The sequence below is a fragment of the Crocodylus siamensis genome, chromosome 5 (genome assembly GCF_052110815.1).
Source record: "Crocodylus siamensis isolate JL-2025a chromosome 5, ASM5211081v1, whole genome shotgun sequence".
NCBI classification, from domain to species: Eukaryota; Metazoa; Chordata; order Crocodylia; family Crocodylidae; genus Crocodylus; species Crocodylus siamensis.
The window spans coordinates 15,796,577-15,814,329 of NC_143399.1; the positions used below are offsets into that span (position 1 = coordinate 15,796,577).

At 39.4% G+C, this 17,753-nt stretch overlaps 1 protein-coding gene across 3 annotated transcripts in view; it reads right to left on the reverse strand.

Annotated features, from left to right (window-relative positions):
• The window catches only part of ITGB3BP (integrin subunit beta 3 binding protein), a 47,426-nt gene that overhangs the window by 16,858 nt on the left and 12,815 nt on the right, over positions 1 to 17,753 (reverse strand). For all 3 annotated transcript variants that reach the window (XM_090048632.1, XM_090048633.1, XM_090048631.1), the window contains exons 4-6: positions 11,034 to 11,106; positions 3,073 to 3,151; positions 1,891 to 1,984 (exon numbers count right to left, since the gene is read on the reverse strand). In XM_090048632.1, coding sequence (XP_089904758.1) covers positions 1,891 to 1,984; positions 3,073 to 3,151; positions 11,034 to 11,106 — 246 coding nt within the window. The remainder of the gene's footprint in view (positions 1 to 1,890; positions 1,985 to 3,072; positions 3,152 to 11,033; positions 11,107 to 17,753) is intronic.

Consider the following 17,753-nt stretch of genomic DNA (forward strand, 5'->3'; position numbering starts at 1 on the left):
CATCCCCTCCCCACTCTCCCCTACACTCCTGCCCTACAGTAACTGTGGTTCTAGGCACACAACGCTTTGCCTAGAATGGGGACATTCTTCAGATGCTCTCAATGCCTCCTGAAGGCAGCCACAGGAGGCCTTTCTTGCTTGTTGCTGTATTTGCATGTTCAAAAGAGGCATTTCTTGCCCGTTCCTAGATTAGCATGTTCAAGAGGGAGCAGGTAGGCAGGAGTGCTCAAGTACATCTTTACCCAAAACTGGTAGACATCTCCCAAGACTGTTCTCATGCCTTCAAATGATAGTGTTAGTGGTTAATGGTAGGGCAGCACAGAAATTTGGGTTCTAAGTAGAATGTCACACAAAGAAGTGTCACACCTTATCTATTTTTGCACTAAAAAGTTCATCTTATTCCTCAAATATAACGCGGGCTTCATTTAAGATCCCTGATGCATGGAGCCAGGACTGTCTTCATCTAGCAGATAAGTTACCATCTAGCTGAAGGTTGTGTTTACAGAGTGAATGGCTATCTACAGAGACATACAAGCTATTGACTGATGGTCCTTGAGGACAGAACTAAGTTCACCCAGGACAACAGAAAAGTATTTCTCTTTAAATACTGCCACAGAATCCCAACTAGTTAAATTATGTTTTACTAACAAGGTTTTGTAGTTGGCAAGTCTCATTTGAAGACTTGATGTTGAATAACTTTTCCATTCAAGGAAGCCCAGTTTCTTAAACTCCTTGTCCTTATGTACAGATTTATGCAGATCCTGACATGACTGTTCATTCACCATTGCAACCCCTGACTTCATGTAAAACTAAGAGAGAACCTGACAGCTAATTCTGACAGGTTCCAGAAGTCCCTCATCGAGAGTAGTACAAGAAGACCTGCTGGAAACTCCTTATCTGAGAAGTGACTGATCTGCTTACGAGCAGACTGCACTTGGTGGAAAATACCCCTTGTAAAGGGAATCTCAACTGTGAAGAACAGCTGGCTTATTCATGTGATTAATGCTTTCCTCAGAGAACCCAAGAGCAACAGGGGATACACCTAAGTCATAGATGGCTAAAAAGAAGGCATTAAGGACTGCTATCCATTCCTGAACTCCTGACATAGTAAGCCCTGGAGATTCTCCCAGATGTGCACTGACTCAAGAACCTAGACTGGAATGACTCAGCAGACAAACTTCCCCAACTGTCCCCAGAAAAAAAAGTGATTACTTCTTTCAAGAAGAGGAGTAGTATCAGACAGTATAGTGGGAGCACCCACAACATGTGCTGTAGCTGGTACTGTAGACATACAGTGCCAGTATCAGGATGGCCATCCATAAAATTCAGGCATCTATACATGTACCTGATGTCTGCTCCAACTAATTAGCATGTGATAGAGCAGACTGATTAGCACTAATTAGCAGTCACGTCAACTCCATTGAGTATTCTGGAGCCTGCTAATTAGCATGCTCCACCAGCCTCAGCATTTTGTGTATTCAATGTCCTGCGCTTCAAAATGGCAGTGGGGGCACTTTAACACTAGCACTGAAGCCTAATCATTAACTCCATCACTATCCACTAAGTATCTAACCATTTACAACTACTTGCATAAGAAAAGAAAGGACTACACAGCATGTGAAAAAGCCACAAATTCTAACTCATTCTCACAACTGTTAAAAAATAAAAAGAACTGTGGAGCAGTTAGAGCTGCCTTGCTTTTTTTACCCTTGGCTGGATGCACAAAGACACACATGCCCAGGTCCAGCAGATATGACTGACCAAAAGAATCTGGACTTCAGTTGCCTGGGTGCATGAACACCAAGAGCAGAATACAAACATAAACAATACAGTACTTTGTGCTAGTTGTTAAATTACTGCAAAGGGGTAAGAGTTGTTGAAAATCCTTACTTAATATTCTGGTTTTCTGCAATTCAGTTTTCAAGTTACTTGAGGATGCTGAGATGCTGATAATATTTTCAAGCTCTTTACTGCCCCCTAAAGCCTGAAAGAAATAGAATTAAAAACAAGCCTTAATTTCATTCCAAAAACCTACAAATTACTGCAGTCTAACAAGCATTTGTAAAAACAACTCAGTATCAGAAGTCTATGGGATTTAGGGGCTTAAGTGCATATGCCACTTTTGAAAATGGGATTTTGATGCTTTTGAAAAGTAGTGCTCAAAATCTTGTTAGTTTTCCTTCATTTATAAATCTTCAGCTCTTTAAATAGATTAATACTTGATCCCCAGAAGAACAATCCTGGAATATGTATAAAACTTGCCTTAATATATTAGTAAAGACAGAAAAATCTATCAGTGTTCGTACTTCTATTGCCCACGCTCTTCAATTCTAAGTCTAAGCATATACAGTTATTAATCATAGGAGTGGGATTTATTTTAAAATGTATTTAGAAAAGCCAAATTGAAAAATCTTTTAATTGAAGGCTTTTAAAAATAGCATCAATCTAAATAATATTGTTGGAAATTAAAATACTGGCACCCTGCATATGTAAGTAAAATAATGCAATATAATTTGATTATTCTACATTATTTCTGAGGATACTGATGCATAGGAAGGAAGTCTGAGTTAAATGTTAACATTTGATGTAAACTGTATAAAACACAATGCAAACACTTATTTTTACATTTATTTATATTTTTCCATGCTGAATAAATTTAAGACACTGAACTGACTGGTCTCATTGTTTCAGCCCAAAGAGATGCTTAATTTTCCAAAGTAGGAAAGCAATATGCATAATAATTCATAAATCAGCAATAATGCAGCAATAATTCATAAATCAAATGCTATGAAAATGAGTTAATAATGACCTTATAGACTGTAGTCTCTAAAAAACTAGGTACAGAGCTGCAACAATAAATTACTGTCTATTTTGAAAAGCAACTTTCCTAGTTTTCAAAAATTGGCATTTTGAGCTTTCACGTTAGTTCGTTGCCTCTCAAGGAATATGAACAGGTTACTTCATGTTTTTTTCTTTCCTATAAATCACAAATCCTGTATACATGGCTGTAGTTTTTATTTAATTCTCATATTAAAAGTACATTAAGAAAATTAAAGCCACTGTAAAACAGACCTGTAAGCTTGTTAAATTTTGCCTTATTTTCAGAAATCTCTCCAATGAATTTTCAACTTCAGAGTGCAATTCCATGAACCTACAGAAGACATAAAAATTAAATTATTTTAATTATAACAGTATGTCTTGGGAATAATTGAAAACGTCTTTCTGGTACTTATTCCCCTGTAATGCATAAACATTGCAGTAGCACATCACAGTAGTACATAAATATACATTTATTTTCACACCAACACTGAGAATGATTCTTTCTTTCATATTCTAAAGATGGAGTATTTAGGTGCAGAGAAATTAAGTGATCTGCCCCTGTGCACACAGGAAAGGACTGGAAAAGCCAGGAACTGAACATGCATGTTCTGTCTCAATCCAGGACCATCTTTCAATCCAGATGCATTCTAGTTTCAATTTAAAGACAGCCAGCTTTTAGAACGTAAGGAGCTCGATGATCACAATAAAAAGCAGGAAACACTCAGATCAGATTCTAAATGACAAACTAGTTAGTCTATGACTGAGGATGTATACTGAATTTCTGTTGGAGAAATACTGTTGTGTGTTTTCATGATAAATGTTTAGAAGAGGTTCTCTTTGTAGCGTGTCAGCACAGAAATCAAATATGGATGGACAATGGGGAAATATCCATCCGGTGTTCTTTTCCCACATAACGGCTCGCATCGTTAAAACCTGGTATTTAGACTGAGCTTTACAGAGGAAAAAAAGTTACCACTATTGTGCTTCTACATAGCAACAGATGGTTATGCTGAAGAGGAAATGCCAATGTCAGTGTATTGTACAATATATTTTCCCCTCAGAACATAAAGTGTATGGAAGTTCACATAAAATATTAGTGTGTAGGTGTTTGTTTGTAAATGTGCTTTACTGGCATGTCACTAACTGCTGGTCTTTTGAAAATTTTGCAGGTTTTTTTTAAACTTACTGAATTATTGAATACAAACATTTACATGTCAAGAGGAACTATGCTAACATAAATGGTTTTGCAGCGTTAAGGTTACCACCACTAGAAAACAACCATATACACATTGATCGAGGGATTTACTGTATCATGGGAAGAATGCTTTTGTGTGAATTCAGAGTTTTTCCACAGATGTAGCTGTACATTTTTAGTTCCTAGCATCTAGAATGCCTCTCCAAATGCCTATGTGATTCTACTGGGCTCCATGATTTAAGAGATATTCCTACAATAAAAGGTACTCCAACATTAAGTGCATGGGTAAATACTATGTTTATTGCCAAGTAATTTACTTTAGATTTTACTCCATAGCTGGAAGCCCCACTCCCCAAAGTCAGAGGCCCAGAAAAAGCAGTCTTACTGCAGTTCCTCACAAGGGGATGGAAACCAGTCTGCACAGAGAAAATATAATGAAAATGACTAATGGAACTGACACACAACACTCTCTCAGTTCTACATTTTTTCATAAGGTAGCTTTACCACTAGAAAAGGGAGACTTTGCTCCAATGTAAGGCTGAGCATTGTACATTTGCCCCACTTTTACTGCGAAATAAAATCAATAGTTGCATAGTAAATATGTGTCTATACCCTTCTGCAATAAAAAAAATCCCTGAAGTGTCTTTAACTAGAGGAAAAGATTTAATTCCACATATATGAAACAGTATTTATTTAAATAATCACTGCAAATCCCATTAGACAAAATAGTTATATTATAGTGGACTAGCTGATCTTTGACGTTCCTTTTATTCCCATGATTCTATACATCTCTTTTGCAGTGGTACGTAGTGGCTCCAGACAGCTAAGTATATGCTAGAAAAATTCCCTGATAGGTACAAAGAAATGGACTGTGGAAGCACTGAGCACAGGGTAAGAAGCACCAGGCATGCTGCATCAACTGCTGGGTCTTTGAAAAGAGAACAACATAGCACAGTACAACCCTGATACTTTGCAAGGTTAAGTTCCTCATTGCTCTGCAAAGATAAGGGTTTGCAAGCCATCTGGAAGTATACATAGCTGGAGCAAACAGCTGTGGGACAGCTGAGATGTTCTGGGTGTTTGCTGCAGTTTTTATTTCAAAGGGCACCTCCTCTCCAAGCAGCTGTGCAGAACTGAGGCTGTGCTTGAGCTGAGAAAAGAAGTAGTGCCCTCTGATGTAAATGCTCAGCAAGTCAGATGAGCAACCTGTCCTTAATTCAGCAACCTGTTGTGAATTAAGCAGGTTGTGAACCATCCCAATACAAAAAAATCCAGGTTCTACCATAGCCTGTAAGAAGCTGAAGACTAGATGAGGGGCGGTGTTTGAGAGCCAAGCTTTGATTTCAGTTTACACAGATAAGGAATTAAGGTAAGAATAAGGCAGGTCTGCAACTCATCTGCATAGAGATGGCAGTCAATTTGTATTTGTAAAAAAGATTACTGAAGGTTAAAGTATTGAAGGAAAAGAGAAGAGGACCAAGAAGAGACCCACAGAAACCTGGAGGGAGGACATAAAGAAGGGTAATTAGAGAGGCTGGAGGAGAAACGGGAGAGGACAGAAGCATTGAATCTAAAAGGAGGACAACATTTCAGTAAGAGGAAAAATGTTTGCTCTACCGAAGAAGTTTTACAGATCTAGAACAGTGGTTTTCAGCCATTTTTCATTTGCAGACCCCTAAAAAATGTTGAATGGAGGTGAGAACACTTTGGGAAATTGCAAATGGAGGTGCAGACCCCTTTAAATTCTAAGTGTGGGTATTCACATTCTTTTGATTGCTCATAGTCCTCTTTCACATAGTCTGTGGACCCCAGGGGTCTGCAGACCACAGGCTGAAAGCAACAGGATGAAGATGAAATATTGGTTTTGAGTTTCGACTAAGAATAAGTCATTGGAGATTTTGGTGAGAGCAGTTTCAGTTGAGTGTAAAGGATGGAAGATGGATTGGAGAAGGTCCAGGATGGGCATCCAGGAAAGGAACTCCAGAAAGCAACTGCAAACTGCAGTCAACAATGATATGCTAATTGATTCTCTCCATCCTTCACTTCACTCCACATTGACATTTGTCCCTTCCAGAGACCCGAATCCTTGTCAACTTCTACTCCTCTGCTCCTGCTCATATGATATAGCACACCTTTGGCAGAAATCCTGTGACCAGGATGACCTCCTCTCCTTCACTACTACTTCTCATGCCCTTGTTGTAAACTATATGTTTTCTTCCAGAATTTTCCAAGCAATGGCTCTTTCCATTGCTGCAGTGAGGTCCTCCTTCATACAGGTCTCACCAAGGGGTCGGCAAATGAGCATGCGCTCCATAATCTGCACCTCACCATGCTTGTATATAGTTGTGTCATTAGAGTATCTCCATTTGATCATGTTTGTTTCTGATCTTCTGGTTTGCATGCACAAGTGATTCAGGCATCACCATGTAGGCCAATCTAGATTTGCCCCTCCTGGAAGGTCCTCCTGGGGTTCCAGGTCTATTTCAGAGCACATGATTGCACATAATCTTTCCTTCCATAACCTCAGTTATGTCTTGTCAGCCATCATGTACAACAGTGCAACACTGGTTGCAAAACTTTTTCACATTTTAAGTCTGTGTGACCACAGAATGGATACCTGGGTTCTTCCATCTGCCATGATCTTTCTTTTTGGCTCGCTACCTTTCTTCTGATATCAGGTGGTACAATGCCAACCAGTAAGTACTGGCTATCCTTTGGCGTTGGCTGTAGACATCCTGTTAATTCATGAGAGCTGTCATTTAGAACTGGATCTATATTCTTGGCATGAACCAATCATTCCCATACTGAACATGCATACTGTACAGTGGAGTAACACAAGGCAATGGCAGTGGTTCGTAATGTAGACTTCATAATGTAGAAGCGACCAATGTCCAAAGTATGTTGTTGCAGGTGCTGACTTTTCCTTTCATATTTTCTACCAGTGCTTTGAAGGTAAGTTTTTGATCCAATGAAACCCCCAAGTACACAGGGTCCAGGTGATTAGCCAGTGATTAACCAGATGGTGTTTAATTTTCACTTGGCTTCTCTATGGCATAGGTAAAAAGCTGTGACCTGTATCTTGGTTGGGTTGGCACAAAGCTGGTTCTCCTTGTAGTAATCTGAGAGGTTGCTCAGTAAATATGTCGGTCTGTTCTTGACAGTGACAAAGTCCTTCTCTTGTGATGTGGTACATAATTAGCATATATGACAGTCTTTGTAGTACTCTGTATGGGTTGGTCATTGGTATATATGACAGTCTTGGTGCTAGCATGCTATCACGTGGGAGGCCATTTTATTGTTATCGCCAGCAGTTTCATTTCTTGCACAGTTCTACGTAAAAACATCTATTTTCCAAAAAAAAATCAGATAAGCTACACTAGATGGTAGTTGTGCATCATACTGTAGACTTTGGCAAGCAGGTTTAGGTGGTTGACAGTCATGTGCCACTAACAGGTCTACAAACACAGCACCCGCGTTATCATCCCTTTCTTGAATTCATCTTCTATATGCTGGGTGATGTTTAGAATTTGGGCAGTGCAGGACTTGCCTGGTCTGAATCTGGCTTGTTCTGATATTAGATGTTGTTCAATATGAGCTAAAAGGCAATTAAGAATAAGGCATTTGTAAAGCTAGTAAAGATGGCACAGAAGTGACACTGGCTTAAAGCTCTCTGGGTCAGAGGCATCTATAACTTTAACAGAGCCATTACACAGGCCTGTCATCTTAATTTAGGTATTCTAAGGGTCGATGATCAATTGTTAAGAAAGTAGAAAACCCATATATTAGATGCAGGACCAAAAAGTCTGATCTGCTCTGTGCACACGTTGTTGAATCCAGCTGCTTTGCCATTTCTCAAGTGATTTATTCCACAGTCAAGTTTATCCATTGTGTATGGCATACTAAAATGATTTTCCTCCAGATTAGTCTGCCATCTAATCTGTATTTTAGGTTGTTTGTTCGAAGCTTTACTATTGAGCAGAAGCTGATGAGCCACCTGGTTGGCTCTGATGTTGTGAAGTTACTGTACTTTCTTTGGGTTGTTACTTAGCATGTGAATGGTTAACCATGCTTTCCTGCTAGCATCGTATCTATTCCTTTGATCAATTCTTTTCATTTCCACTGCCTTTCTTTTTGGAGCTTTTAGTTAGGGCTGTCCCTGCTGCAATATTGGCTTCTGAGAAAAGAGCTCTTTAAAACATCTACTAGTATTTTTTGTATTCAGCTGCTAGTAGGAGAGTAAGCTTTGGTATATACTCAGTTCGGCATCCTGGAGGTATATACCTCTTGGAAGTTTTCTGCAGTGCATTCATGAAGACACTGTGGTTACTCAAGACTGGTTTGATGTGTGTAATCATTACGCCTCCATCAGATTATCTCTGGAATACTCCAGCACCAACATTTTTTTTTCAGAAACTGGTCAATATCCAGAATGGTAAAATACAAACCATCATAGCTGGAGGAAGAACAAAAGCAACAGGGGTAATACAGCATTTCAAGAAATATGCTTGTCAGTGTTCAATGTAGGCAAGTTATACGTTTTTCCTTGGCTTAATTCCTGGAACTGGCTGCTCCTTTCGGCTTCAATTTTCAAGAAATTCAGCTTTAAGCAGATACACATAAAATGTCAGCCCAGTAAGAGTTTAACAAAGTTATAAGAAGTGGAAAATAGGGCCCCATAATGGGAGGGGTCAGGCAACGTTAATCATATGAATCACTACTCCCACAATGCCTATATTATATTTTTCTAATTCTGGCTCCAATTCAGCAAAGCTCTTAAACACTTCTTTCTTATGTCCATTTCTGTTCGGCAAGGCACTTAAACAGCCACCTAAGTTGAAGACCTTTAAGGTTAAGTGCTTTGCTGAATCAGGCATCACAAAAGTCCATACAGAAATTTTGTACAGTTGTAAATGGAAATGCAGTTACAGTTGTAGCAGGAAATGTAAATGCAAATGCAGTTGTAGCAGAAAGCTTTTTAGAGAAAATGTTACATGTTGTACTTCACTCCAAACTCAAAGCTAGCAGGATCAATATTTATGCAGCTCAGTCGCACCTTTAATCTAGGAAGCTTTTCTGACTTTCCACTACCTGCAAAGCTGTGACTTATTGCTAGAGGCCTGGTGATCAGCGAGGTCCCTATCAGCTCTACTTCTCTATGCTTCTAAGGCTGCAGCTCAGTCCCTCCCTCTCCTGCGAGGCAAAGAGCTCCAAGATCCATGACTCCAGCCAGACCCTGCTTCCTGCATCTGATCCACATGCAGCATGGTGAGAGCCGGCAGCTGCTGCCAGGCGGAGGTAGCCTGCTGCCAGGGAAGCTGCTACTGCTCTCTCATAGATGGATCAGCTCACGATAGCACTAACAGGAACAAGAACCTGTGTCAGTGACAGGAGCAGCTCTCAGACTCTTAGACTCCTGGGGAGTACAAATGGACACAGAGGGGTTGTGTGCGCAGTCTCTGTCCTGCATATCTCCAGCACTTTCCCCACGTCTCTCTCCACCACTAAATCCTTTGGCTAAGGAGCTGGTGAGGTCAGAGCCTGGGGCTACTCTAGGGGGCTGGTTCCATTAACCAGAAAAGTCCCCCTGGGGCTGTGCGCAAAGGAGTTTTTAATAAAGATCTTCCCGCAGCACAGATCCCTGGGGAAACAGCAGCTGCTTAGCCCAGGCTCCCTGATCTCTAGCATGAATCTAGACCCCCTTCTCTTCATCTCCCTCCTCACCCCCTCCCCATGTCCAGGGATGAGAAACAGGGGACAACGTATTTTTCCTCTTATCAAATCGCAGTTTGCGTTGCGCATGGGGCTTTCTTGAGCCTGGTTGACTCCAAATGTACAGTGCTGCCTGCTTTGGCCAGGTGCCTCAGCCTCCTGGTCAGGCTAGACATTGCTGATGCTTGCCCAGACCACCAGCTGAGAGGAGAAACTTGAGCAAAAATAGCTTCCTGTCCTGTCCCTGATCAGTTCAGGTGGTACTTGGCAGAATGACGGGTAAAGGGTCTCAGAAAGGGTTGGCAGAGGTAGGTTTGGCAGTTGCCAGGTTTGTGTGTTGTGAGGAGGGGAGCGGCTAAGATGAGCTCTCATTAAAACCTCAAGGCTGTATGGTGCTCAGTTTTGGGCTAAGAGAAGGCTGGGTCAGCACTGATGGAAGGGAGGGCAAGGAAGGGCTATGGAACATGTTGGATGGATAGGAACTTTTACGGGAGCCAGGAATGGTACGAACCATGGGAAGTCTGGCAGGCAAAACGTGAGGTGCTTCAGTCACCTTTCGACTTATGCTGAGAGGGACCTGCAGGGATGAAGATGGTGGTTGGGGAAGAAAGAGCTGCAGCCTTTACCGCATAGCACCTGTGTAGTAGCAGGCTAATCAGGGGGGCACAGTGTCTACACAGAAAGTGGGGGTGGGTGAGGGCCTTCTAGAGGACTTCATCTTGGGCAGCACATCTGTAGGGACTGCCCACATGTTAATGGAACAGGAGTTAGGTTATGCAGATCAGAGATAATTCTGCCCTGGAATGGCGCAACTTTGAGCCATTTAAAGGTGTCAATGTGTAGACAATCCAGGGGTTAAGAGCTCCAGGAACTGCCTAAAAGTAATGTATAACAAGGCCCTGAGAATCATGGTACTTTAAAGCAAGCGGTAGCAAAATCTAGCACGAAATACTGCGATGCAAAGATGGCAATGCATCTTTGCTACTATGAAAACTTTCAGCAAAATGTCTAAAGCTTGTACATGTGTTTTATCATTCCAAACTCTCACAATATTGTGAGTGCCCTAATTATAGTACTCCTTAATGCATCTTTATGCAGGGGAAGACTTTTAATAATGAGTAAGGGACTTTGGTACTGTATTCCTACTGAAAAAAAATCAGGTGCGGATGCCTAACTCTTTAAAAACCTCACCCTAGATTATTTCAAATATTAAAAATCAATTGTTACAGTTTTTATTTCTCTAAGAAAAATTCATCTCTCACAACTAAGTATCATGTCATTTTAGCATCACACACTGGGATACACTTACTTATCCACTTCTGTTTGCGGCTGCCCTCTTCTGGATAATCTCATTTCTGCATCATCCAGATGAACTCTCTCTCCTAAACAGAATATAGTGAAGAAATACACAAGGAAAAAATTAAAAGATACATTATATGGAGCAGTAGAAAAAAGATGAAAGCTCCACAAAAAGAGCTTATTTACAAAAACAGGGACAGCAAGATGCAAAATGTCTGTTTTTTTTTAAATTTGTCTCCTTGTTGGCTTACATCATCTTTAGCTATAGAAGATTTAAAACTACAGTAACAATGACTGACTCTGTTACAGTACAGTTACAGTAGTTAAAAGAACCATGGCTGTCGGAATATACTGCTTACAAATAATTTTCAATACGCAATATATTGCATAAAAATCCTTACCCTGGCAAGCAGTACTACAGATGACTCATACAACATTTTCTTTAATTAAAAAAATTAAACAGAATCCCACCATCCTGAGCTGACATGTAGTGCAATGTAAACAAACTGCTTTTTTAGCAAGGAATCTGCATGGCTTACTGTTACAACAGTTAAACAATTCTACATCGTGATTTTGTGATTGGTGTGCTGCATAGTCAAACTGATTTCTATGAGAAGGGAACAATCAAAATGAGAAAGAAAGTTACTGTAGTACTAAATTAAGTCTCCTGTTTCTTGGCTGCTATCCACTCAAGGAATTCTAATAGCCATTTATAAATGTCATGTAATACACAATATACTTATATTGCAAGAGGCCTTTATCTATTGTTGTATCACCCTACATTCATTTCAGAATTTAAATGCATTTGTACAGCATCCCTACGTATGCTTTTTGGGAAAAAATATTTGAATAAAAATAAAGTACACAATTTATGCCATATGCTAAATCATTATGCTAGTTCCCCACCTATTTCTGAACCCTAAAATTTCCTGCATAAAAAGATATTTAATGTGACATTTTATTGTAGTGGAAGAAAAATCTGCAGTCCATACCAATCTTATATAAAATTTACTTCCATGCTCTTCAGGTGAACAGAAACTGAATAGTTGGTATTATTCTCTCCCAACCTTGCCAACAATTTATTCTGAAAATTTTAAGAAAGCCTACATGGAAGATTTCAACAAGGATTTAATTGTCTAAAGATTAAAAATCCTTCAGAAACAACCCAATATAAGATTTTCTTGGAGTCAAGTCCCTGCACTAATGAAATGCTACCCAAATAAAATTTTGCACCAACAGAAAAACTGTACTTAAATTATAACCAATCTCATTCATTCACTCTGTCAGGTAAGCCAACCAATCAGACAGTAAAGCATTATTTAAAGGATAAAAGACAGCATAAGACACGTTAAAAAAGAAAGAATAAAAAAGGACAGAGAGAGATTACCACTGTAATCATGTCAGTGAAGATCATTATGGACCACAGAATGCACTTTGAATTCAGGGACCTAAGTTTTAATACTGTCTCAGCAACCTGATGCATGGGAAAAAATCCTGCACCTGTGTAGCTTGTAGTCTATCACAAATTGACACAATACATGTGATAAGAGGATCAGTGCAAGTGAGAACACTGGAATAATCAGGGAAAGGAACAACTTTTAAGAAAGAAGTATGATTTAAGGAAGGATTTGAAGGCAAGGAGGATAATGGCACTAAAACAAACCTATCCTACATCTTCTCACGTTAAGCTCAAAAAAATAAATTCAGATTCACATGGCATCTAGAAGTTTGACTTCATAAACCAATTCAGACCTATTTTCAGAATTCAATCTTTTTCCTCTTTCACCCAAGAGCAAACCTATTTTCTTTTTGTTGAGAAAGTTTTTTGGCACTGTTGACTTACTGGAACTACAGTTACGTTCACGTTGGTAGTAACTACATGGTCAGCTTCTATACTTACTAACCATCACAATTATTTAGGTTCCAGCTATCAGAAACCAGGTTGCCCATCCTGTCACACTGCATCATGCCTAGGACAATATTGGTACTGTCAAGGGCTCTGATCTTGAAGCTACTGCATGGAGCAAAGCCTTTTCAGCTGAGATCTTCTAGAAACTGCTCCTGGCAAATACTAGTAAAACCACAATACTTGTGATTTTCAGTGCAGTGTAAGACTTCTTTTTGTTTAGATTCTTAGATTAACTATTGGGTTCCACCCTCTCTTCTTTAGAAAAAACAGGTCTGAACAGCATGAGGGGATGCATGAGTTTGTTCTCATATTCAAGATACACAGCCAAATTTGGATCGAAAAAAACCCCTAAGTAGTATCCAGAAACCAGTGCATGTCACAGAAGGGCATGCATTAAATCAGTAAGATTTAGGATCTACTGTCCTTTAATGGGTAAGCAGATCATATCAAACAGAATGTCAATTTTATTCATTTTCATATACATTAAAAATCAGAGGTTCTTTTAGACTCAAATGAGTCCAGAACAATGGTCTTGAATTAATTAATAAATACTGTCCTACAAACACACACTTCTATTAACATTATTATATTGGCTGGAGGTACTTGCAAGGTGAAATCTATCCTTCTGCAGAGAAACTGCAACAGGTCGTGGGCACCTGATGCATGGCTTAAGTGACTATGTGAGGATGGAAACCCTACATTGGTGTGCATTCGCCCTTTGCTATTTTAGGTCACCTTCTTGACCTTACAAATGGCTGCACCTTCTTGCCTCAGCCTAAGCATTCAGCACATTGATTTTTTTCCTGGATTTTAAAATGATTACATTTAAGTGCTAGCTCTGTAGGAAGTATTAAGTTTTAATTTTAATATTTTGTAAAGCGTATGAAGATTCCTCAGTATGACAAGGTGCTATAAAAGTTTAAGCTGTTCCACTATAATAGCTGAAGTCCTTTGCCCCAAGTGATTTAATTTTAAATCTAGGTACTTCTAGATAGCCAATTATCCAACTGAAGTTACCAGTAAACCAGTGATATAGAAAGGCCAAACCCTAAATAGATTCAGACGAATAAATTAATTTAAAAGTGAACTTTAGAGTCATTGGTGAAAAGGAACATGTAAAGAGAAGAATTATGTAAGATTGTTTTACTTACAAATTTTTGTTCCAAAAAATGAGCTATGCTCTTTGGTAGTGTTTGCCACTTCCTATGTAAATTATCAGACAGGTCAACAAAGTGAATTGTGAAAAACACAGTATATTTTAAACACCTGTAGCCTGACCTATGTATTTACATACCCTGCAGGCTTTAGTTAGCTATTATATTAATGAAATTTAGAATCCTACTCAGTGGAAAATTATATTTACTGTGTTCCAAATAGTTCCCATTTATATATGGAACATCTTATACTTCATACAATGTAAAAATTGAAAAGTCAATAATATTCCTTTTATAATAAAATTACCTTGTCTTATATTTTTATATTACTTAGTAAAGTTCTAAAACATTTAAATTAAAAAAGCGTCTTCAAGGGTAAAAGAAAAGTGGTGTATTTAAATAACAGCTTTGAAATCAGTGAGATAACAGTAAGTCTCTGCCACCATTTTGTAGCTATATGAATGCAGAAAAAAAAGCTACTGCTACATTACTGAATAATTATCCATCTAAATGTCAGCTATGATCACGTGATCAGTCTTTTTATGGGCAAAAAGAATGTTCCCTTATGTCCATATTTAATTTCAGTATGGAAATACAGTACATGTTCACCTTTCCCATTGACATCCCAATACACACGCATTTTAGTCCTCAAGGCATTTTCACTTTATTTTTTGCTCTCTCGCTTTCTTTTCCTATAAGAAATAACACTTAAGACAAACCTGGAGCTATGCAGATCAGCAGAAAATTGTTTAAAGCTGATAGCACGTTTAGACATCTGTATATGAACTGAGGTCTTACTAGAACTGCTTTAGGATAAAGGCATTTTTTTATTCAACTGAATGAAAGAGCTGTTTCGAAATGCAAGGACATACATGTTAGGCTAGCCTGTTTAATTTTATACCTGGCTGTTCACATCACCTACAATTTAAACATCTTTCAAAAAATGTAAGCGCTAACTTCTGGGGTATATCTGCAGCTAAACTAAAGTACAACTTCATTGTCTGCAGGCGCCCACAAAATCTGAACCTGAATTTTTGTGCTAACAGAACAAATTTCTCCTATTGCATTAATTGTTTCGTTTGACATGGCAACACCAGCAGAGAAACAGAGGCAACACAGACAGATCAAGTCTTCCCCATCTGTCAGTCAGGCAAGGTGAAGCCATTCAGGACACAGGATTCTATAGTCCAGTTACTCCTCCTCCCAGGATGCAAACCAACTTCTCCAGGTGCGAACACCAAAAATCAGTCAGCTTACATTGGCCTATCTAATCATTTGCACAGACCTAAATGCACATTGGGTTATCCTGAATAAGTGGATGCACACACTAATGCTACTACTTTATGGAATATAATTGAAAAGGTATGAAAAAAATTGCTTTTCCATGATGGAGCTGCTGCTTGTATAGACAAGTAAGTCTGACTAGCAGTGACTCAAACCAGGGTCAGTAGGAGTTATTAGCCCCATACATTATAACCAGGTTCAAGAAGTGGGAAACAAAGACAAGAAAAAGGGTAAAGAAGACTTGACAGAGCATAACGGACACTTTCAACCATTTGCAAGACCCCCTGCACAGCACAGAGGCCTAAGCTTGTGGAAGAAAAAAAAAAAAAAAAAGAGATTAGGAAAGGAAAACTTAACCACTGAAAAGTCATCCAGGTAACAGCTCTGGACCCTGAGACTGGTTTTGGGATTACAGCAAAGAGAAGCAAGATTTCCTACGTAAAATGAAAGTTTGGATCGGCATAGGACGAAAATAGAACTGGAGAACTACTTTCTCCCTCTGGAAAGCGAAGCGTAGACATTATAAGACTATGGCCAGAGTGCTTGGCTGGCAAAACAGGGGAGAAGGAGAAGAGGAGCAATGACAGGTTAGCATTTAGCGCTAAATTTAGATTTCAAAGGGAAAAAGATAAGTATTTAACAAAAGAACTACGGTAAGAAGAATTGAGTTGCAAAGTAGTGAAGCCTTACAGAGAAACCTTCTTCTGAGAAACCCGTGAGAAATTCCGGGAACACTGAAGCCTGGATTTAAGGAGCTAGCACAGACATCTCTCTCAAAAACTTTCTGGAATAGTACAGAATAGAAGGATAAGTAAAAATGTTATATGATTGACACTAAAACAAATAAATTATGGGAAGGAATCTCTTCAGAAATGAAGATGAGGCCTCTAACTTAGGTATGAAGGTAAATGGCATGGCTCCAGGTCTAGAAGAGCCTTTCTTTACCCTTCTGGTAGAGACCTAGATGTCAGAAGAGCTGCAGGCCCATGAACCAAACCCACCTTGGTTACTCTCAAGCTATGGGAAGCAAGAGGTACCAATTACCAGTTACTTTGTCTTGTTCAAAACTTGCCCTTTTACAGGAAATAAGGCAGGCATAGGTGACAACCTTTGTAAAGAACATGAGGAAGTTGTCCTATAGGCCTAAGTATTGGCTTTCAGTATTTGGGAACTAGAGGGGTTGAATCTCAACTGACAGTGGTCAAACAGATCAGCAAGAGTTGGCTATTTGGTTGAAGACTTCTCAGTGATGCAATTATTCTTCCACAGAAAGCCTTCCAGCTCAGGCACTCTGTTTCAAGACTGTCACCTAAGAATATACACAAGTGGAGATTTTATTCTCAAGAAGACACTGCTGTTTATATAGGTTCATGAGTATTAATTAATCCTCACAATCTGCAGAAGATGGCATCTGTAGTTCTGTGAAGGCACAAAGTCCTGACATAGGAAAACTTTCATGGCTTGAGACCTGTATAGATAATATGGAGATACTTTCACTACTTGGAGGGAAGAAATTAGACGATCTTGGCATTTCTCCACCAAGGGGGAGAAAATGGAGCTTTCCTGGAATGTTAGTGCCTGGTCAGAGCCATTTTCATCAAGGTCTTTAGGATGAGTGCCAGCCTGAAGGGCAAAACACTGAATTGGAAGAGCAGCTGTCCAGAAACAAGGACCAAAAGCAAGACAACAAGGTTTAAAAATAAAAATGGAAATGGAAACCCTTTTAGATTCAGAGCCATTACCACTAAAATGAGAAGCAGTGCACAAATCATCCGGTTAAGACCCACACTTGTCACAGCTCTGAACGATTCTGCAGTCATCCAGCACCATAATGCAGAGGAAAGGACAGGGAGTATGAGACCCCCAGGTAGAAGGGATCCAGACAATAACGGATACAAGAAGAAATGCTTTTTTGACTCTTCTTCCATGACTTTTTCTGGAAGAATGTTTCCTTCATTTTCCTGTTCCATTCTCAGGTTCTTGAATGATGCCAGTTTTAGCTGTTTCCACCAAAGCAAAAGGACAACTGGAAAACCAAGCTGTCAGTCCAACGGAGCAAGCTAAGAGGAGGAGCTACAGGAAAAAAAATAAATCAGCATCTGATGGGTGAGGAAGACCAGAAGCAGAGTGGAAAAATAAACGGGGCCCACCTAAACTACTTGTGCCTGTCTGATTTTCTACTAACAAGTAATTGAAAAGGAAGTGCATGAAGACTTGTAATCTCACATGCTTAAGAAGAGCTGACCTTGAACATTTCTTTCTAACATTTCTTAGTAGGGGTGTACCGAGATTTTTTGGGCCAATACCAACAGCTGATTTTTAACAAGTCTTATAGGCCAATACTGATCCAATTCCAATATTCAGCCCAGCAGCGTGGAGAGCA